Here is a 21,860-nt window from a genome sequence, read left to right as displayed (position 1 = left end):
AAATTAATGAACCTAACTGCCCCCTACCCAAAGACATTCAGGAACATTTCTGAGCCTTGGTTTTTTGCTCTCCTCTCCCCAGTTCACCTGAAGCGGATGACATCATCCAGCCAGCTGCCCTAGAAGGACTGGAAAACCCACTCTTAGCTGCCTCCTCCCAGCATGGTGATGTCAGTGGCCAGGTCTCCTGGAATCTGACTGCCCAGAGGTATGGCGGGCCTGGGCCTGCGGCTGATGGCGGGACCCCAGGGCCTTCTCCCTGAGGCTGCCTCTCTCTCCTCCCCTCTCTTCCTTCCCCTCCTCTCCCCACCCTTCTCCTCTTCTGTCCCGCAGATGCACCCCCACACAGGTGTGCACACGCTCTGCACGGGGCTGGAGCTTCTTCTTAGGGCCTTAGGAATGACCTGAGGGGACACCAGAAAGACCCCTCCAACAAAGGCCATTTCAGAGGTTTGTTCCTTTGCGCTCTTGTTTAAAATAGAAGTCCTCCAGGAGCCACATCACGCTATTTATACTTTTCCAAGGAATGGCTTAGCTGCCTCTGGCCTCCCAGGACACCAGCTGGGTTAGCTGCTTGTTTTTGCTCTTTTGAGGGTGGGCAGAGAAGAGGGGGGCCAGCAGCACAGCGGGGAGAGGGACCAGACCCTGCGCCTTTGCCCAGCAGACGGGCCTGGGGCGGGCTTGTCCTGCCTCGCCTTCCCTGCGTGCCCCGGCCCCCCGGCCCCCCGGCCCCCGACACCCATCACTGCCCTCCAGGTACACCGGCCCCGGACTCAGCCTTGACCTCGCCCTCTGCCCGCAGACTTGACACCTAGTCTATTTAAACCAGGCTTGCTCACAGTCAGCCTCAGAGGCCTCTCTCTACACACACACACACACACACACACACACAGTGCATCTCTCTCTCTCGACACACACATTTATATATGTCTCTCTCTATAGACATATAGGACATACATATATACAGACACATTTTAATTATATTTGTATCAGTAAAACAGGTGCTTTGAGCCAGGTAGTACTCGGCACTGGAGAACCCTGGTGAGTAGGACCAACACAGGGTCCCTTCTCCTCAGGCTGAGACGGGGGCTTCCGTGTACCCCTCCTGTGTCACTGCCCTTCATGGATACCTATACATAATCCGGCTCTAATGTCATCTCTTTGAGTGGAGAGTTGATCAGTTGCAACCTCTGGAACCACAGCACCCAGCCTGTCCCGCGCTGGCCCTTGGTGGACTTGAACTGGGTTAGAGGGGAGACGTTGAGGGGCCTCCTTCTCAACCTGCTTGGGGGCCAGCGTGTGCTGAGTACCCCCCAGCCGACTCTCGGGGGCGGGGGTGGGCGGCGGGTGGTCGGTTCCTGCCTGGTTCCTGCTGTCCTGCTGGGACGGCATCGAGGGGCCTCTTCATTAACTGGGAGGAGATTTGCCTGGTGGAGGAGAAATATGAGGGTCGGAATGAATGACACAGCACGAAGCTCCAGGCCAGACACAGATACCCTTAGGCAGCTGACCCATGACAGAGAATTCGGAATGTTTCTGTTACTGGTGGGGGTCAACCATAGAGCCTAGTTATGTAGGCGTTTAACTTCTTAAAAGAGGAACCCTGGCTGGGGAACAAGGCCCTGAGCAGGAGCTTCCTGGGTGATGTTGGCATTCCTTTCTGTCCTCATCCTTGGCCTCTCTGCCCCAACATTTTAGCAAGGCCGAGGGACCTCCAGTTGTAGCTGGTGGGGCGCAGCCTCCCTCCGTGAAGCCTGGAGAGGGGCTGAGACCATCCTCATCCATGTTCAGGGGACACAGAGGGGCAGTGGGAGCAGAGGATACAGGAGGAATTGGCTGGGTGGCTCTCAGGAGAACTGAAGTCCACTTGGAGGTGTTATTGGTGCTTCTTAAGTCCCCTCCCAGCCCTGAGAGTGTATTTTAAATGACTTGTCCCAGCCCCACTGTAATCCAGTGATGTCTGCTCTTTAAGCTCCCTTAAGGGCCCTGCCTCGCTCCCGGCACGGTGTGGAGTATAAGACTAAATCCTCACCGCTCCCCTAGGAGGTTGGAGCTAGGAGGGAGGGGCTTCTGCTATGACTCCTCTAGGCTCAGAGATGCTAACGGGTTCAAGGATGCAGAGATAGAAAGTGGCAGAGCCGGGGTTTGAAGCAGGTCCACCTTGGCTACCGAGCCTGGTTTTGAACCTCTCCACTGGCTGCTAGGAGCCCAGTTCCCTCCTTCCACCACGCCGCGGGGTCCTGCCTACATCACTGGCCTCTCTCAAGTCCAAGAAAGATATGAGTAAAGAGGTTGTGTCACCTCTGACCATGACCAACAGTGATCACAGGATGCAGGAAGGAGCTGGCGGCTCCGGACTGATTTTACCAGGGCTGAGAGTGTGACCAGCTCTCTGGCTTTATTTCCCAGTGGAGAGACTCGGATAGATCTCTGTGCTGACTTTGGTGCCTTGCCAGTGTGACTGAACATCTGTCCAGGGTTGTCTTGTCCTGTTTTTATTGGAAATTGGTGGAAAAGAGGTAGTTCTGATGGGAGCAGGGGTTGGTCTGGCTTTGTTCACCAACTGTCTCTACAAAATACAGTCCATCTGCGTTATTTGCAGATTTCGTATTTGTGAATTTGCCTGTTCACTGAGATTTATTTGTAAGGTCAATAGTCATGGCTCCTTCATGGTCACTGGTGAACATGTGCAGAGAAGCAAAAAACTGGAGTCACCGGATGAGGATGCTCCCAGCTGAGGGGGAGCAAGGTGACCCCCGGCTTCTTGATGCAGATCTTGTACGTATACCAGCGTCCTTTCACGATGTATTCAGTGCCATATTTTTTGTGATTTTTGTGCATTTTGTTGATGGTTTTGCTGTTTAAAATGTTCCCAAGCATAGTGCTGTCTAGTGTTTCAAAGTGCCTGAAGGCTATGAGCTGCCTGTTGTAGAAAATCCTTGTTAGACAAGCTTCTTTTGGTGTGAGCTGTAGTGGTGTTGGCTCTGCATTCAGTGTTAGGGAATCAAATGTATATTAAATAAGGTGTTTTTAACAGAAACACACATAAAACGAGGTTACGTGTTTATCCGTTGACAAAAACATTGTGACCAGTAGCCCCTAGGAACCTAACCCTGTACTTCCCTTAGGAGCAGTGGTTCAGTGCTTCGCTCATTCAGGGTCTGTGGTGACTTTATAGAGCATTATTACTGCCAATAAGGAGAATCAACGGTACTTCACCTTGCTGCTCTGTGGCAGGAACTAAATAGGGCGTTCTAAGTGAGTAGTGGTGGCTTTTTAAACCTCAGGAATGGCCCTGCCTTCCCACCCCTGTGCTTAGTCTGTTCCTGCTGCTGTAACAAAAACCACAGACTGAGCAGCGTATAAACCGAAGAAATTATGCTCACAGCTCTGGAGGCTGGAAGTCCACAATCAGGGTGCCAGCTTGGTCGAGTGAGGGCCCTCTTCCTGGCTGTGGACTTCTCATTGTGTCTTCACGTGGTGGAGCGGCCTGGGGAGCTCTGCAGGGTCTTTTTTTTATAAGGGCACTAATCCCATTCAGGAGGGCTCCACTCTCATGACCTAATCACCTGCCAAACACCCCACGTCCTAATACCATCATTTGGGCATCGGGATTTCCACGTAGGAATTTGGGGGGTGGTCACAAACATAGTGTCCCAAGGGTCCCCCCTCCCCTTCCTATTCAGAACAGGGACAGGGGAGGCAGAGGGAGAGGTGAGGAGAGGTGCGGAGGGAAGAGAACTGGGCAGACGGGAGGCTGCAGCATCCTCCCTAGCGGTTTGCCTCCCTGCAGAAGCAGGCTTGGGACCTTAAATTTAAAAATTAATTTAAATTAAAATAAACATATCCTAAAAATTATTAAAAAGGGAAAAGTGGGGCTGGAGTGTTTTCTGGAGAAAACAGCAGGACTCTCTCCCTCCTTTCTGTCACCACTAGTTCTTTGCAAGATCCTTTGCACTAATCCTTCCCTTGCAAGAGTTCTCCTTTCTGAACAGGAACAAAGAGAGAAGGCACCCCCGTCCCTGCAGCAGTTCTCAAATAAAATGAAAGGGATTTCAGCACGCCCCTGCTCTCCAGTTAAAGCCACTGGAGGACATCAAACTTAGCCTCTCCTCGGGAGCTGCCCCAGAACCTGCTGTAAATATTGTTGAACTTCTCTTTGGTTTTCAGCATCCCTGGACGGCAGGGAACACTGAGCCCAGACCTTCTATAATGAGGCTAGATTGCCCATGGCCACTTGCACTCCTGTCTGTTCAATAGTTTTAGTTTTTTTTTTTGTTTTTTTTTTTTTAAGTAAATCAGAATTGTTTTTCAGTGGAAACCTAGCTATACGACCATTTGTTAACTGGAATAAAATGGGGCACCCTGGTTACGTCCTGTGGTCAGGAATCCAAGCAGACAGGTCTTGTTGGACATTGAGGACTCCTGTGGACACAGCTGGAAAACTTCTTACCCGACTTGTGTCCGTGGGGTCCCAATGTTAGCATGCCTCAGCATAACCCAGGCACCGCACAGGCTGCTGCCCCAACCCCACCGCCCTGAGTGTGTGTTCAGGGGTCCTGGGGAGCTGCCCAAGACTTTGCATTTTTAACAAGTTCCCAGGTGATGCTGCTACTGCTGGCCTGGAGTCCACGCTTGGAGAGCCACTGGGTAAGGCAGTCGTGTCCAGATGCTCTTCCCCTCAACTGTCTGGCTGTTAACAACTCCTCAGGGTAGGAAACACCTGATCCAGCAGCTGGTGGCTGAAGTATCTGATCTCTGCCTTTGGACAAAAGAGCCAGGAGTAGGGAGAGCTCCTGCTAGGCAGGATTGCCTCACTAGAGAGTTTCTAAATTCAGAAATGGAGTTTCAGAATTTTCTGAAGTTGAAAGCACAGGGAATTCGTACTGACGTATAGCTTCTGTTTTACCTCTTGCTCCAAATCATGTGGTTTATTTTGGTTTCATCTGTTTGCACAATAAGACTTCTTGATCTTTCAGTTACAGGTATGCAGGAGTGAGTTCCACTGCTTCACAAAGGTGAACTGAACCTTTATTGAAGCATGGACCTTGTTAAACACTGAATGATAAAGTGGAGGGGTTATTTTTTTAATTTAGAAAACAGATCACCCAAAAGTCTTCTCTGAGTAACAGAACTCTTTTGTTCCGTTGGAAAGGTGCATGTGAAAAGTGCATACTCGTGAAACAAAGTTATGTCACCAGTACCTAGCAGGCTGAGTCAGCTGGGGTGCACCTGTGTATTTACTCAGAATGTCTGGGTTTCCAGTGTCCAGCTGGCTACTATTAGTTTGAAGCGTGTGAGCCACCACATTGGCAATTGTCAAAATATGGACAATTTCAGACGGTTCAAACGAGCACAGGATTTTGTTCTTGTTTTGGTTTTTCATGGTTCTGGAGCTGCTTAATGTGGGTAGATAGATTCTGACTTTCTGAATAAATAGTTAAATCTTGAATATCTGAGATGAGTTTCCTTTTGTTCTCTGTATCCCCACCCTTGCGTTTTCTGTTTCCAGGGCCCATCAGGGTGTGTGAGGAATCTTGCACCTGAGGAAGGGATGCGAGAGCTGGAGGCGACGGTGGGGGGAGTTATTGTCCTGGATGAGCCACCCCAGACCAAAGCTTCTTGTAGAGTTTTGGGGTGGCATTTACGACTCTTCCATGCATGAATATTAATATTTTCCTTCATCGCTTTGTCGAGGCTTAAAAGTAATTTCTCTTGTCTGAGCACAGACTTGCTCTGTGAAAAGGGCGTGAATGTGCTGGAAAGGAGCTGACAAGCCCGTTCAGGGTTCATCGTGTGGAGCCACTGGCTGGACATCGGAAGGTCAGTGGCGGTTAGGGGCTGTTCACACTCTCACGTGGGCTGCTGTTCACAGGCTGGTGTGTCTCGCTGGCGACTAGAAATAACTCCAAGTGCCTGCCTTAGAGTTTCCAGCCCATTTGCAAGCCTCTCTGGGCACCCTCTGATTTTGACTTTGTGGCTTTGCTCACTGTGGCTGCGTCTTGGATCTCCTGTCTCGGAGACTTGTCTTATCAAACCCCAGGCCTCTGTTGAACTGATTGTCTGGTGCTCCTATCGACCGAGGGTAGCTCTCCAGACCAACAACTTTAAAGTGCTTTTTTTCCTCTAGCTTGCATCTCACTTTCAATCTGAGCTGAATCTTTGGCCTTAGCTCTTGCCCTATTACGTGATCGTGTGCACTTGGGGATTCAAGAAGAAAAAATCAAGAGGCCGGTAAGGAAAGGCTATTGTGCTGATACCTTCCAGATGGTGAAACGAAACGGGAGATAAGATGCTGTCGCCCATCTGGCCCGACAGTACGTGATGTGTTCACCTCGTATCTTGAGAGCCGTTATCACCCTCTCAGGACAGCCGGGGTCACTCTGGTGTTTGTCCGTGGACAGGGGCTTAATTTGGCAACTCCAGCCGATCTGAAATGAAACCTGCTATCAGTTCAGTTGGGGATCTGCCAAGAAGGAATCAAAAGCCCTGAACGGGGAATCAAAAGACAACAGTTGGTGACGGTGTCTCACTACAGCTGGGCTTGGAGGGCTGTCGGGCTGAAAGCAAACCCTGAAGCAACATTCTCTGTGCCTCTCAGGGTTCTGTGTGGGTGGAGACCGCATCCAAATGGTCAGCGGGACCAGTTGTCAGTGAGGACCTTGGTGAGGTGCTGAATCAGGGATGGCAAACTCTGACCCATGAGTGATTCCCTAGGGATCTGTGCTGAGAAGGATTCAGAGGTCTCGTCCCGCTGGGCCTCGCAGGAAAGAATGCGTGGATCAGTGTGCCGTTTCTGTCTGCTTGAAGTATGGCAAGTTTATGTGCCCTCGTTTTGTCAGTAACAGGCGTAAATTAAATCGACATTTCTTTCATCTTCCAAAAATATAAACTTTGCATGAATTTGAATTCAGTGTCTTTGTTATTCCAGTAAGGCTCGTGAAACATTGATTAACTCCTTAAATGGGAAAAGGGATGGTGGCCTTTTACTAGGAAGGCTTCACAGCCACTCCTGGCCCATTTTACGGGGGAGGAGATCAGAGACAAGAGAATGCAAGTGACTTGCAGAAGCCAACCGAGAACGCAGGTGTGGACCCCATCTTGCGGCTCTGCCCTCCTCTGTGCTGGGTTTGGCAGCTGCCCAGGAGTTCCCGCTGAGGGCTGGGAGTGGTAACTGGCCGTTGTTGGAAAGGGCCCGACTCCCTGAGAAGAATGTCTTTAAGGCGAGTCACTGCTGCTCACAGGAGACCTGCGTGGACAGGAGCTGGCGAAGGGGAAGCTGACCTGGTTCCCTGCTTGTCTTCTCGGCTCCAGCACTGTGGCCCTCTGACAGCCCCGGGGGTCTTAGAGGGACCCTAGGTGACCTTCCCCGCGGAGTCTATCTCAAGGCTGGCTTCGTGGCATCACCTGGGCAGTTTGCCCGGGGCCCCGTGCTCAGAAGGGCTCTCTGCATTTCAGCACTCTGCTGTCGCCAGCTTGAAATTCTCACCCTTTTGGAACTCGGAACCTGCATTTTCACTTTGCTTTTGTCTGCACTCGATCCTGCCTGCTGCTTGTGTGGCTGGTCCCGCCTCAGGTGGTTGGACTCTGAGGTTCCAAGCAGACAGGACAGTTGTCCTGCTGTCGGAGGCCTGCCTGGGTGGCAGGGGGTGCTTCCAGGGGCAGGAGGGAAGGAGCTGCCATGTGTCGAGCACTTGTTATGCACCAGGCTCTGTGCTGGAGGCTGGAGAGACCACAGTGGCTGAGATTCCAGGAGGAGAAAAGGATGCATTAGCAGAAAACTGCGGAACACACAGAAGTCAGGCCCAGCCCAGCCAGGCAGCGCAGGGTGGGCATCGTTACCTGTGCCAGGGGGGCTTCCTTGTTTGGGTGACACCGCATGATGGTTCTGGGGCAGGCTATGAGGGGGTCTGAGAGAAGTAGGGGATTCAGAGGCACGATTTGGTTGAGGCAAGAAACTCCAGGAGCACCTGGAGACTGGCTTTGTGGGGTCAGGTCAGCGGGGGGACAAACCCAGGAGGGGGCAGACATGGGCTGTAGGAGCCTCGGCTTGCAAGGCCGACTTTCACCTGCATTCTGGAAGGCATGAGATGGGGGAAGTCGGGTAGGGTTCTAGACAAGGAAAGGATGTGATCAGAACTCGAGTTGGGGCTTTCTGGTATCTGTAGGGGATGGATGTGTGGAGACAAATGGGACGATACAAAAAACAGGATGTGCAGGAACCCTGCTCAGAATGGCTGCGGGCCTGGACCAGCAGGACAGAGAGGACAGATCCTAGGAGAAGGGAGGTGACTCAGTATGAAGGGGCGATGATGGGGTATGGGGTGAGAGAACCAGGAGGGTCCAGGACACTCTCAACTTCTGGTCCAGGCCTGGCCACCTGGAGAGTGGGCACTAAACAAGCTGGGGAGAAACTGGGGGTGGGGAGGAGGGTTAGGAGGGACGAGGAGGAGTTCTGCTGGGGCCAGGAGATGTCTGTAGGTGGCTGTGTGTTAAGAGCTTTGGTTATGAGTCACCAAGCCTTTCCCTGTTGGGGCCTGACCTCCTGGCCACAGGGGTGGGGCCAACGGCAGGCTGGAGGCCAGGAGGGAGGGGCAGCGCCATTCTTAAGAGAGCTATTGAGTCATTTGTTTGGTGCCTTTGGCTGATGGGAGCCAGCCAGTGCAGGAAGGGTGTGGCCCTGGTGTTCTGGGTGCCAGCGGAATGGAGGATGAGGGAGCAGGCACGGGGTCTCTAGGCTGAAGAGGCTGTTGAGCTGAGGGACCTCATGTGTTCCCAGGGCTAGGGGATGCGGGCACCCTCGGGAGCATCCTCATCAGTGCCGTGTGATTGTCACTGAGTTGGGCTTGTTCTGAGGCCACAGATCCAAGGCCACGCCTCCCCTCCCCTCCCCTCTGCCAGGGTTTTCAAGACAGAAATCTTTCCTTGCACTTTGATAGAGGACCCTTAAAGTAGCAGAACCACAAATGGTGTCACCTTTCCTCTGCATTAAATTAAATAAAATCTTCAGGGAGTGTGCAGAGGAAGGGGTGCGGCCAGTGTAATTTCTTTAGTAAGTAAATTTTACATAGTAGTTTGAGTTTGTAAGTGGCCTGTTCACTGCTGATGAATGTGAATAAATGTAGGTTTCCGGAGTGTGAAAATGGCTTCCTCAAGGAGTTTAAAAGCCCCCAATCATTTGCATTACTCATTTGACTCATTCCTTTACAAAATAAATTATTTCAGCCACCATCCAAGTTGTTACAAACAACAGTTTGAACAACTGTGGTGTTGGGACATCTGTAACACACTTTGCACCTTTGTGGGTTCTGTCCATGCACTCAGTGGAAGTTTTGTTCACGCGTGGGTTGGCCTTGCTTGGGGCTTACCCCGGGTCATTACTCTCAGGTCTGTTTCGCTCCTTGTTTCCGCGGGGCCCAGGACAGAAGGTCATGTGGGTTCCAGCTCTGCCTCTGCTCTGGACTCCCAGCTTGGTCATAGCCAGTCGGGGCACCCCGGCTCTCCCTCTGCCTGTTTGAGTGCCCATGTGGGTGGCCTGGCCAGATGTTGGGATGCGGGGGTGTATCTGATAGATGCGGCCCCTGTCCTCATAGAGCCCACAGTTCGGTCTGCCTAGTGGTCTTCAAGTCCCTGGTGATGCCTGTCACCGTGAAGGGGTGGAGGGGCTTCCGGGTGCGTACTAGGGAGTCCACAAGAAAGTGGACATAGAGGTGGTTAAGGATTCAGAGCCTGGGTACACGTTCTGGCTCCACCACCTACTCACTACCGTACCCAGGGCAAGTGAGCTCACCTCTCTGAGCCTTAGTTTTGATCTCTGTAAAGTGAAGATGATGACATCTGACTCAAGGGTTGTGATGATGGTTACCCGAGATCACGTTTGTAGAACACTTAACACAGGGCCAGGCGGGCAGGACCAGGCACCTAGGACAGACCGACCCAGGATTGGGCACTGGCAGGGGTGAGCTACTGCTGTTTTTGTAGCTGTCGCTTAGTGAAGACCAAGGGAAGACTTGGAGGCTGAGGGTGGCTGGCCTGGTGAGGGGAGGGGGCTGCCAGCCCAGGAGGCAGCATGGGCTGCCAGTGCTGGGGGAGCCAAGGGAGGCTGGATGGTCAGAGCAGAGCAGGTGAGGGTGAGGGCGGTGGGAGTGTGGGGCGAGGCGGAGGCCTGCCCTGGAAGCCCTGCTAAGCTCTGTGACGGGGATTTGGGGCCAGACTGAGAATTCTTTGACTGTGTTGGGTGTGGGGTGCCCTTAGGAGCTGTCCTCCAGGTCAGAAAGCCAACCTCGTAGGTGCAATTGGAGGAGACGGAGATTAGCTGAACACTCTTGACACGGAAACCCAAGCATCCTGCAGTCCTGCCGTGTGGGCGCTCCCTGCAGGTGCTCACTCCCAGACGGAAGAAATGAACCCCCCCACTGAGCTGTGAAACTCCTAAACCTGGCTTTGACCTCCGGCCGGGTTTCCGGCTCCCAGTGCTGAGTCACATAATTCCGGCCTCGCCGCCCTCAGCCCTGCCTACTCCCCCTGGACGGCAGTGTGGACAGCTGGAGGGACTGGGAGGGCTAACCCTCTCCGAAAGTCTGTGGACGGCTTTGCTAGTTTTGCTTTTGCCAAAGGGGAAAATTAAAACCTCTTTTGAGCGCCAGGCATTTTGCGTTTTGGTTTTTTTGCAGGTGGCTGTCCTTCCTTCTGTCCCTCCCCCCGGGGCCTCCCTGCCTCTCCGCACTCCCAGCGTTTCCCTGGCTGTCCAGCAGGGGGCACTCACCCACTGAACCGGGGACATGGCTCTGCCATAGAAATCCTTCGCGGGGAAGAGGGATCCCAGCAGGTGCCTGGTGCAGGTTCCTTGATTACCCATCAGCCTCTTCACCTTGACTTTTCTCAGCCTTAGATTTGGGGGGGCAAATCCTAGGGAGTTTGCAAAGTTGTATTTTACTTTTTAGCTCACAGAGTTTCACTGCCTATTAAAAAAATGATTTAAGTCCCTTCCCGCAACAAAACTTAAACAAGTCAGAATATTCTGAGCACCCAAACCGCCGCGGCCAAAGCCCAGGTCCCACTTCAGCCAGAGGAGGGAGGAATTCACGGCCTGGCCTGGGGGCTGCTGTGTGGGAGGGGCACCCCCTCTGTGTCTAAGCAGATGCCTGGGCAACCCAGAGAGGAGCCCCAGGCAGGAGTGAGCTGGGTCTTTAAATACCCCACTCCGTGTGTGTGTGTGTGTGTGTGTGTGTGTGTGTGTGTGTGTGTGTGTGTGTGTGTGTGTTGGGAGGGGCCAGGGGGCTGATGAATGTCCCATTAACCAGCCAGTTCCACTGGGAATAATTCTCCCTTTGTGTCCCCAGCACGTCCTCAGCTGCTGGCCGTGTGGATCTCACTCCCCTGGCCTCGGAACATGCATCTTGGCCTTCCGCCCCAGCTGGTGATGGAGTAGAAGCTTCCACTCCCTCCTGCCAAGGTCTGGCCAAGGATGTGAGCAGGTATCGTACAAAGCTCTTCCTCCACAGCCACTGCCCCTGGAGAGGTGGGGCCTGGTGGTCTCTGCCCCGTAGGCCTCAGGGGAGCTGCATTTAGGATGGTGCCCAGAAGGCAATGACAGTTTGGACCTGGGATGCCGTGGATGATGATTTGGGCTGTAGTTGACCTGAAGTTTCCCCTTGCTAGCCAGCAATCCATGTAACAGTGGGGACACCCTGTGTGAATGTTAGTGCATTAGTCAGCGTTATCCAGAGAAACAGAACCAGTAAGATATATACACACACACACATATATAGGCATAACTCATTTTATTGCACTTCATGGATGTTACATTTTGTTTTACAAATTCAAGGCTTGCATTGAGCAAGTCTTTTTTTTGCGGGGAGGGGGGATTGGTAATTAAGTTTATCTTTTTTTTTTTTAATGGAGGTACTGGGGATTGAACCTAGGACCTTTTGCATGCTAAGCACATGCTCTGCCACTGAGCTGTACCCCCTCCCCCCGAGCAAGTCTATTGGTGCCGTTTTTCCAACAGCATTAGTCACTTCATGTCTCTGTGTCACATTCTGATGATTCTCACAATATTTCAAACTTTCTCATTATTGTATTTGTTATGGTGATTTGTGATCAGTGATCTTGGATGTCACTGTTGCACAAAGATTATGGAAGCTCAGATGATGCTTAGCATTTTTTAGCAATAAAGTATTTTTTAATTAAGGTATGTTAAAAATTTTTTTAAGACATAATGCACCCTTAATAGACTATAGTCTAATGTATAAATAACTTTTACATGCATTGGGAAACCAAAAAATTCACGTGGCTCACTTTATTGTAATATTTGCTTTATTGTGGTGGTCTGGAACCAGACTTGTAATACCTCTGAGGTCTGCCTGTTTAGAGAAAAATTTATTTTAGGAAACTGCTCATGCAGATGTGGGGACTGGCAAATTCAAAATTTGCAGAGCAGGCCAGGAAGCTGGAAGAATTTATATTGTAGCTTGAGTCCAAAGGCCGTCTACTGGCAGAACTCCCTCTTCCTTGGGGGACGTCAGTCTTTCGCTCTTAAGACCATCAACTGATTGGATGAGGCCCACCCACATTATGGAGGGTCATCTGCTTTACTCAGAGTTTACTGATTTAAGTGTTACATTGATCTAAAAAAATACCTTCATAGTAACATCTGCACTGGTGTTTGACCAAATATCTGAGTAAATGGCTGAGCCAAGTCAACACATAAAATTAACCATCACAGCAAGTCTTCAGAACTCCTGTTTCTATGCAACAGTTGGTTCTGATTATAAACTGCTTAACCATAAAGTCCTCTAAGGCGCATTCTTGGACTGTCTTTTCTTATGGAGGGCTAAATACACCTGGGTGTGTTGAGAAGGGAAAACCTGTGGCCTCAGGGAGTCCTGCTACTGGGGAGGCACAGAGGGGCCAAAAGCTAAGCTGTGAGAGAGAGTGAGATGACAAGGGGTGACCACAGGGTAGATGTCACCTGCCAAACCTGCATCCAGAAGCAATAGAAGGATTCAGGGGAGAGGAAGCTCATCACATGCAGATGTGGTTGTAGACCCGCAGGGATGAGGAGGTGGGGATGGGGCTGGACCTGAGCCCCTCTTATCAGGACAGCACTCTGTCCTGCCCATAATCTCTGCCTGCCGTTCTGTTGGTCCTGAGTCCCAGAAGGGTGGGCGGGGTAATTTATCTGCAGTCCCTCAGCTCCTCGTGGCAAAGCAGGAACCTTCATCCCACCCCTCTTGGTTCCAGTGCAGTGCCTTTTCTTCTGCTACTTCTGGCCTCGGGCTGTGGGTGGAAATGGATGCAAGACCTGGTTTCTGGTGGCAAGATCGCATGAGCATCTGGGGAACGGGAGCATTCGTTCATTCATAGGTATTTGGGGAGACACCCTTGGTTTGCCTTGGACATAGGAGGTGCTTCATAAAAATGTGCTGAAAAAAGAAAGAAAATTACCCTTCTTAAATATTCTGCCCTTTAGTTTCTTATACGTCTACCCTCTGATCTAGAAAAGGCACCTTCAGGTATTTGTCCATGAAACATAAAAATATGTATCTACCTGCAAACTCACATGTTTACACCAGCTTTATTCATAATCACCCCAAAATTGAAACACCCAAAATGTCCATCAATTGGTGAATGAATAAATAATTTGTGGTATCCATCCTATAGGCTGCTGCTCAGCAAGAAAAAGGAATAAACTATTGATTCATGCAATAAAATAAATGAATCTTAAATGCATTATGCTAAGTGAAAAAGGTTAGACTCAAAAGGCTACGTGATTTGTGATTCCATTTATATGATATTCTGGAAAAAAGGGAAGGAAACCAGGCAATAGGCTACAAAAGGCCATGGGGGATCTTTTTGCGGGGGCGGATAGAAATGTTCCATGTCTTGATGGTTGTGGTGGTTACGTGACTGTATGTGTCAAAATTCTTGGAACTCTATAGCTAAAAAGGATGAATTTCACTGCCTATACGTTATGTCTCAGTTTTTAAAAAAGAAAAGGAAAGAAAAAGAACCAAGCTTATGCAGGGGCTAGAGTAGATTGTTGACGAAATTACAAAAACAGAAAACAAAAACAAAAATCCAAAACCCAAACCTTGCTGTCTTGACCTTTCTCTGATGCAGACATCTAGGGGTCAGAGGGCTTCCCTGGTGCACCCCGGCACCAGCAGAGACGAGTGGTACCCATTTGCTCAGGGCCCCCTTCCCTGAGGTCACCAGGGCTCCACATTTTAAACTTCTCACACAGAGTGCTTCTGGGTCACCACACCCTTGGGGTTTACTCCCTGGAACCAGCTTTGCTTGGGTGGCTTCTGAATCGCATTCATTTACGCATCTGAGCATTCAGCCGCATGAACTTGGGGTTTTCTGGGCCAGACACTGTGCCGTAGACGGGCATCACTCCCGTGGCTCTTACAGCCACTGGAGGACACAGACCTGGAGCAAGCAGTCACGAGTGGGATGGAAGAGGGGACCAGTGTGGGAGTGGGAGGAACCTGGAACCTCTGTTAGCCTGGGTGGCTGGGGAGGGCTTCCCAGTGGAAGTGACTTCTCAGCTGAGAGCTGAAGGCTGAGTGGACTTAACTACACACGGGCAGGGGAAGGAACAGCATCTGCAGAAACCCTGAGGAAAGAGAAGGGAGCAAGACTGAGGCGGTCTCCTCGAGGCCGGCCGGAGCCTGCAGAGGAGGGAAGAGGGGAGAGCAGGCGGTGGGGTGGGGGTGGTGGGGGAGTTGGCCCACTGTGACTCGTGTTAAGGATTGGAAGCCTTATATTTTTTCCTTGGTAGAATTTTTTGCACTTTATAGATTTCTTTTAAGAATAGTTTTAGATTTATCAAAAAATTGAGAAGATAGCACATGGAGTTCCCATTTACCCAAGCATACGTTTTCCCCTAACACCGTAACAATAGTGTGGTTCATTTGGTACAATTAAAGAACCAGTATGGACACCTTATTATTAACTGAAGTCCTTAGTTTATTCAGATTTCCTTATTTTTTCCCTAATGTTCTTTTTCTGTTCCACGACCCCATCCAAGATATGACATGGTATTTAGTCATTATATCTCCTTGGGTTCCTCTTGGCTGTGAGAGTTTCTCACACTTTCTTGTTCTTGATGAACTGGACAGTTCGGAGGAGGACTGGTCAGGTGTTGTGTAGAATGTCCCTTTGTTGGGATTTGTCTGCTGTTTCTCCTGATTAGAGTAGAGTTATGGGTTTGGGGAGGAAGGTCACAGAGGTAAAGTACCGTTTTCATCACATCTTGTCCAGGTACTTCCTATGACTGTTCATGTTGACCTTGATTGCTTGGCTGGGGTCGTGTTCATCAGGTTCCCCTTTCTTCCGCTTTTCCATACTGTCCTCTTTGGAAGGAAGTCACTATGGGCACACGTAAAGACTGGGGAGCTGCACCCTCTCTTTTGGGGGGAGTATCTGCATAAATGTTTTGGAATTCTTCTGCATGGGAGGTTTGTTGCTTCTCCCCCACTTATTGGTTAATTCAATCATTTATTGATGTCAATATGGACTCATGGATATTTGTTTTATACCCTGGGTTATAATACAGTTCTTCTTTATTTATTTGGTTGCTCAGATTGTTCCAGCTTGGGCCATTGGGCCATTGGCTCCTAGGGCTTTATTTTAAGAGGGTCCACAAGCCCTGAGGCAGTACAGAGATCTGAGCAGATGTGCATTTTTTTAAAGGATCTTTCCAGCTGCTTGGCAGGGCAGGAGTGGTTTCAGGATTGATCGGGCCCCTGAGGCTCCCTGTCCTGGTCCAGCGGAACTGGACAGATGGACCAGGGATGGCCGTGGCCCCACCGCCCTAAGTACACCCTCAGCTGTGCCTTTAGGGTGTTGCCAGCTCCACTCCCTCCCTCCGTGGCTGCTTTAACCATGGGGCTGTGGCTTGGATCCAAAGATCCAAATAAATCTTGTCTTTTTCCCTCTGGCGGGCCCTTGGAGGTTTTCAAAGCAAGTTTCAAAAATGCACAGATGAAAATTTCATTTCACTGTAATGGAAGTTGTTATTCACCAGGTCTGGGCCAGAGTCCGAGGTCCAGTTGGTCTCATGATTTGGAGATACATCCTCCGTCAGTGCCCATTTCCAGCCAGGCTTCCATCGTCGGAGCTGGCACGCCCTCTGTGTGTTTTGACCATACACAGGCGACTGCAGTACCCCTGACGTCTGTGGCTTTGTCCTCCCTTCTTTGGGCTTAGAAGGGAGTGGTGGGGCAGTGAGACCTGGTTGGTGTCTTAGCAAAGAAAGCCCGGGGCACATCTTATTACAGCATCAACAGCTGTTCTGTTCTTGCAAACATGCTGGGTGACTTCCTGCCTCCTCCTGCATGATGGCTGCTGTGGAAATGATGACACAGTCTCACATTTCCAGTGCAAATGGCTTTTCTCCTGGAGTTTTCACACCCCCATCCTCTCCCCCAGGCCCATTGGTAATCGTTACGCCACAAGCCTTAGGGAGAACAGATGTGACTCTGAGAGAGTCCATGGGGAGGAGAGAGAGAGCTTCATTTCTCTGCTTCTAAACCTTGCCCAAAGCAAAGAGCTGGTCCTGGGAGGGACACTGTCTGCCAAAGTGGCAAAGCTCCGGCAGGCCTTCCTTGCTCCTTCAGCATGGCCCTTCTGTGGCTTTTGTGCTCAGCAGACACCCTGACCTACTAATGCTGTTTGGAGTGCATTATGCAGCGATTAATTGAGCTCTCTGAGGCAGAAGCCAGGCAGGGAATCTGATAGTAAAGAATTTCCAGGAATGCAAGTCGAAAGCTCTCATTCTTGCCAAGGCAGCCACAGCTGATCATGGGTTTCGGGACCTCAGGGGGCTTGTGGCAAAAGCCTGGTGTGTTGGCACATGGGCCAGCTGGGTGTGACCCTGAGCAAACACCATCCCTGTCCAGAGCTGACCTCCCACTCTGCCTGCTGCGGGATGGCTGTTCCTAAGGAATCGGTAACTTGGAAACCTGGCCAGACAGGCTGCCTGGACAGACACAGAAGGAGTGAGATGGGGGAGGCAGCTGAGCTTCTTGCAGGAGGAAGCTGGTTCCGTATTGGTGCAGGAAGGTTGAGTGACAGCACCTCTGAGTAACCCCACCTGGAACTGCAGCCCAGGGTCCAAGGAGAGGCAGGCGGCCTGGCTCATCAGGGTTTCTGGTGAGATGCCCCCTGGCCCCTGCCTGCTGCGGGCAGCCCTAAAATTCTCCCATCTCTGGGTGGCGTGTGCACGGAGCTGGCAGGACCCATGATCCCAGCCCTGAAATTCCTTCTCCCATTTCTGGGGGGAGACAGAAGGAGAGCAGGTAACCAGGCAGGGCTCCCCTGGCCCTGCTCATTGGGGTGCAGCTGGGAGACCCCATCTAGGCTGGAGTCCCAGGACCCCCTCAGTGGCCTGGAAAGGAATCTTACCTGACACGGGGTTCAGTGAAGAACAAGGGGTGCCCTGGAGCTTTGAGGGGCCAGTGAAAGTGTGGCTGGAGGTGCCCAGCCTGGCTCCAGTGGGATAGAAGTTGTCAGGATAGTGTGAGGCCCAGAAACCTGCCCCTCCACCCCGTTCTCCATGATGCCCTGGGCCCTGTGCTACATTGGCTGACATGTTATAATTTTAGGGTTTTGTACTTCAGGAGGCTGCTTTTCTTCCAAACCAAGTGTGTGCCTTCAGCCCTCAGACCCAGTAGGAGGTGTGGGGCAGGGCGAGGGTGGGGGAGTGGTTGTCAGGAGCAGGTGGAGAAACAGACCCCAAACTGAGGGAGGAGGCCAGGCAGAGACAGGCCCCGGGGGTTAAGGGGGGAGAGGGGCTCCTCGCCAGTGCCCGGCTCAGGGTCCCTGGCCTCGGATTTCTATGGCTTTGTTGCTGAGTTGGTTTCAGTTATACTTTGGCTCAAGAGAGGATGTCACAGACCTGGTGCTGTCCACAGTAGGAGGTGATGAGTGTTCTAAGTGATCATGTAGTGTGTCTTCTGCTTTATTTCTATCCATCCGTCTGTTTGTCCATCCATCCACCCATCCGCTCAGTATGCACGTCCTGGGTTGCTTCTATGTCATATCACATGTGTGATGCGGCGCAGAGGAAGGTGCATAAAGTTAGAGGGACAAGCCCCTGGCCCATTTATGAGCTGTGTGACCTTGGACAAGTTACTTGGCCACTCTGTGCCACTGTGTACCCATCTTTAAAGTGAGGCGGGTGGTACCCACCTCTTGGAGGTAACTGTGAAGAGTACATGAGGTCAGAAGAATGCAGCCCAGTGCTTGACAGAGAGGAGGCATTTAGTCAGTGTCGGCTCCCCTCATGTCCAGGGGTGCTGGGACAAAGGAGGCAGAGAGAGACGACTGTCCTATAAACAGACACAGCGTAATCGGCACGTAAGCTCTCCTGCAGAGTTGAGAACAGAGGATCCAGAAGAGAGCACCTCACTGCCTGGAGAAGCTGGGGAGGCCTCCCAGGAGAGCTGGCTTCCACCAGCATTTTCCAACAGAGCAAGCATTAGCTGAGGGTGAAGGAGCAAAGGTTCCTTGGCGAGGGGGAACCACATTTTCGAGGCTGCGGGTTGGGGAGGCTCAGCAGATTCCAGCAGCAGGTCTGGAGAAGCCTAGGGGAACTAGAGGGAGGACTTGGGCAGTGGCCGTCAGATTTGGAGGGCCTGCAGCCAGACGGGGAAGTTCCACAGAGTGAAAGGGGGCTCCGTCCCCTTTTTAAGCAGGGGAAAGTCAGGACCCAGTTTAGTTTGGGGATCTTTCTGGGGGCCAAAGGGAGGGTGGCTGGCAAGGAGAGGCCAGAGGTCACTGGACCACTGGAGGTCGTTACTGTGTTACTGTGGTCCGAGGGGAGGCGATGGTGGCCTGAACTAGGGCAGTGGCTGTGGGGTTGGAGAGGCTCTGAGTCTGTCTTTCTGGCTTGCATTCATTCATTCATTCTTCTCTGGGCAGGCCTGAGGCCAGGCACTGGGGATACAGTGGCGACCCCTGGGGACATGGCCACATTCTTTCTGAGGGGACTCTGCAGGGACGGCCATTCCTGGCTGGGCTGTGATTCTGGGCAGGGGCTCCCAGGATGAGTCTCCCAGGCCCTCAGGTTCAATTCCAGCATTTCTTCCCCCTGCTGGCCTGGCGGGGCTCCGGGTGGACAGGGTGCATTACCCATATGGTTCCACCTAGCATGGAGCCCCTGGTGTTTTCTCCTGGCTCTTTGGGGGGGGTGACTTGCCCACCTTGCACCCCACTTCAGCAGCCCGGCTCCCAAGTCTGTCTAAAAACCATCTCATTGAGCGTCGTCACCTGGTGGCTTTTTAAAACCGCAGCCCTCCAGGAGCCAGCCTTGCCCAGACCTCTGCTTTGCAAGGAGAAACTGGTGCTGAGGGTGCTGGGGGCGCCTGCCCACGGTTTGAAGGGGTCAGAGCAGGCCCTTCTGGAGAGAGATGTTGACCTCCCAGAAACAAGGGAGCCATACCCCTTGCTGTCCCCAAAGCTAGGGGACCAGAGGCATGTTCCTAGGCTGGACAATCACTGCACCATGGAAATGCTCATGTAAAGTAGGATCCCTTCCTCTTTTTCTGGATTAATGGTTTAAAGATATGCAAAAAAAAAAAAAAAAAGGGAATATACCATGCACTTATTCTGCACTAAACTTTTATAAGGAACCAGCCTCTTGAAAGCTGTCAGGAAACCAGGTAATATCTCTCATACATTTTCTTAAGGTCAGCGGGATGAGGCAGAAATTGGGTCAGTCTGTTGTCACAGAAAGATTGTCTTCACATGCACAAATCCTGAAACTCTGAGTACTTAGGAAAAATAATCCCTTATCCTCAGGCACAGTTCTAAGCTAATTGCATCCATTGACGGCTACCTGGGTGCCTAGGGAATTCCACAGACAGGGCCTATGGGATGGTTATGAAAAGAAGGAGGTATTTTTAGGGTTTGGTGGCGCACATGCGCGCACACACATGCCTACACATGCGCACGCGCACACACATACACACGCACACACGTACACACGCACGCTCATTCACTCAGTCTGCCCTCAGATGCTATGTGAATTATGCTATCAGTAGACATTCAGGATGCTATTTCTGGCCCCGCCGTTCTGGATTTCTGTTCTATCACGGAGCCTTGAGTCAGCAGTTCTGGTCCTCAGTGCCTCGTTTTCACTGCTCTGCTCACAAGTAGGGCAGCCCCGTGTCAGGCTCCGCATCCCTGCTAGTCAGGCATGGAATGTAATTTACCCCAGACCAGCTGACAGTGGGGCTGCCTTCATGAATTCACGAACTGGCCACTGCTCTGGGGCAGGGGATGTCACAAGTACCCACTCTGCTTACAATGAAGGAAGGACCATGGGGTTTAGAGCTTCTGAATATGTTTGTCTGCATTTTCACCTTGGAAGCATTTCCACGCTGAACAGCCTCTTTGGGGCCACTGAGGGGAACCCTCTCAGTACAGGTGGGCGGAACCTTCAGGTCTCAACCTGTTTCTCCAGTCCGGCTTCAGAAACCAGCTTTGCTCTCCATTTTGGCAGCTGGGAGATCCCATCTCTGTTTACACCTGAATGTTTTCTTTAAAAAGGCCTCTTATTCCTGGTACAAAGTAGCCTCTAAAACCCATAAGCTTAAGCTCTAGGCTTAATTAATGTAATTAATACATCAACGCTCAAACCAAATACAATATCTAAACTTTTTTAATAAGGATTGAAATCTTTTTATAGTGCTTATGGAAGTTTCTGTTTTTCTTGGAAATGGTTCCTGGAGAAGAAAGATAGATTTCATGCTGGTTATGTTTTTGATCCCAAACAAAGTCAGTTGGTTCTCTCTTCCCAGGTTTGTATGAAACTTGACTGTTTCTAAGTACAAGCTTGAACTCTGGAGGCTGGAGTTTTATTTGGCCAAATGTCTACCTTGGGCCACCCTGCTTGTTTTAGCCTGTGATCTTAAACCTAGTTGATGAAAGTAGTCATAGGGAGGGGTCTAGATTACCTAAAGAAAACTGTTACCTGAAAAAGGCAACTTAAAATGAATCCACTTAATGAATGAAAATTTTATGGTAATCGTGGGGAAAATGTTTAATTGGGACTTGACCTTGAAAGAAGAAATGAAAAAAACTATGAAAATGATTTATACTTAACAAAATGTGGACTTTAATGATAACCATATGTTAATGCTTAGCGTGAGCACAGAATTCTGGCCGTATTTCTCTGCCAGATTTTCAGGGTTGCGTATTCTTCACATTTCCCTCTTGCAGCTCAAGCACAGAGTCACTGTAGCATAAAAGCATAAGGGCTTCACCGGCTTTCTGAAGGGCTCTCTTGGGTCTTTGATGTCCTCTCTTTGAAGCCTCCTTCTTCCTCGTCCTTGTTAGTGTCTCTTCTTCCGTTATTCACGGGTTGCCATTTCTCAGCAGTTTGGGGCAATTCCTCAGTGTCACTTTTATTCACTTAATGTAGTCCTGCACCTTCCGCTAGATTTGCAGTTGGTAGTGTTGTATATTTATTTGCCTGACAATCAACGAGAGACAGTCAGCAAGGACTTGTGAAGCCAGGAGGAGCATTTGAGGGACAACTGAGTCCATCAGTGGTTGTTTTGTTGGTGAACATCTTCTTAAGGCTGACCTTTGCTTCCTCTGATGTAACCTTGTTACCATGGGAACATGGATGGTGGGGACCCTCTCTGCAGGATGGGGCAACCAGAAATACATCCTCCGAGAATGTCACTGTTTTCTGATTTTACTGATTGCTTGGGGAGCTGCTGATATGCTTGCTGAAGTAGCATATGAAATTGAATCTTGTGTTGGTGGAAGGATTTTGTTGAAGGCATTGTCCACCACATACACTGTCTCCTGGTGGAGAACCCATAGGAAAGAACATACTG

The 21,860-nt window shown here is 50.8% G+C and overlaps 1 protein-coding gene across 1 annotated transcript in view; it reads left to right on the top strand.

Annotated features, from left to right (window-relative positions):
• Nucleotides 1–21,860, top strand: part of TACC2 (transforming acidic coiled-coil containing protein 2) — a 196,482-nt gene that overhangs the window by 98,213 nt on the left and 76,409 nt on the right. Inside the window, 2 exon segments of the mRNA XM_032490739.1 lie at nucleotides 83–208; nucleotides 11,343–11,477. Of these exon segments, the coding sequence (XP_032346630.1) occupies nucleotides 83–208; nucleotides 11,343–11,477 (261 nt within the window).

The sequence above is a fragment of the Camelus ferus genome, chromosome 11 (assembly GCF_009834535.1).
Source record: "Camelus ferus isolate YT-003-E chromosome 11, BCGSAC_Cfer_1.0, whole genome shotgun sequence".
Lineage (NCBI taxonomy): Eukaryota > Metazoa > Chordata > Mammalia > Artiodactyla > Camelidae > Camelus > Camelus ferus.
Note: the sequence above shows the minus strand (reverse complement) of the source record. Positions and strands in the feature narration are given on the sequence as shown.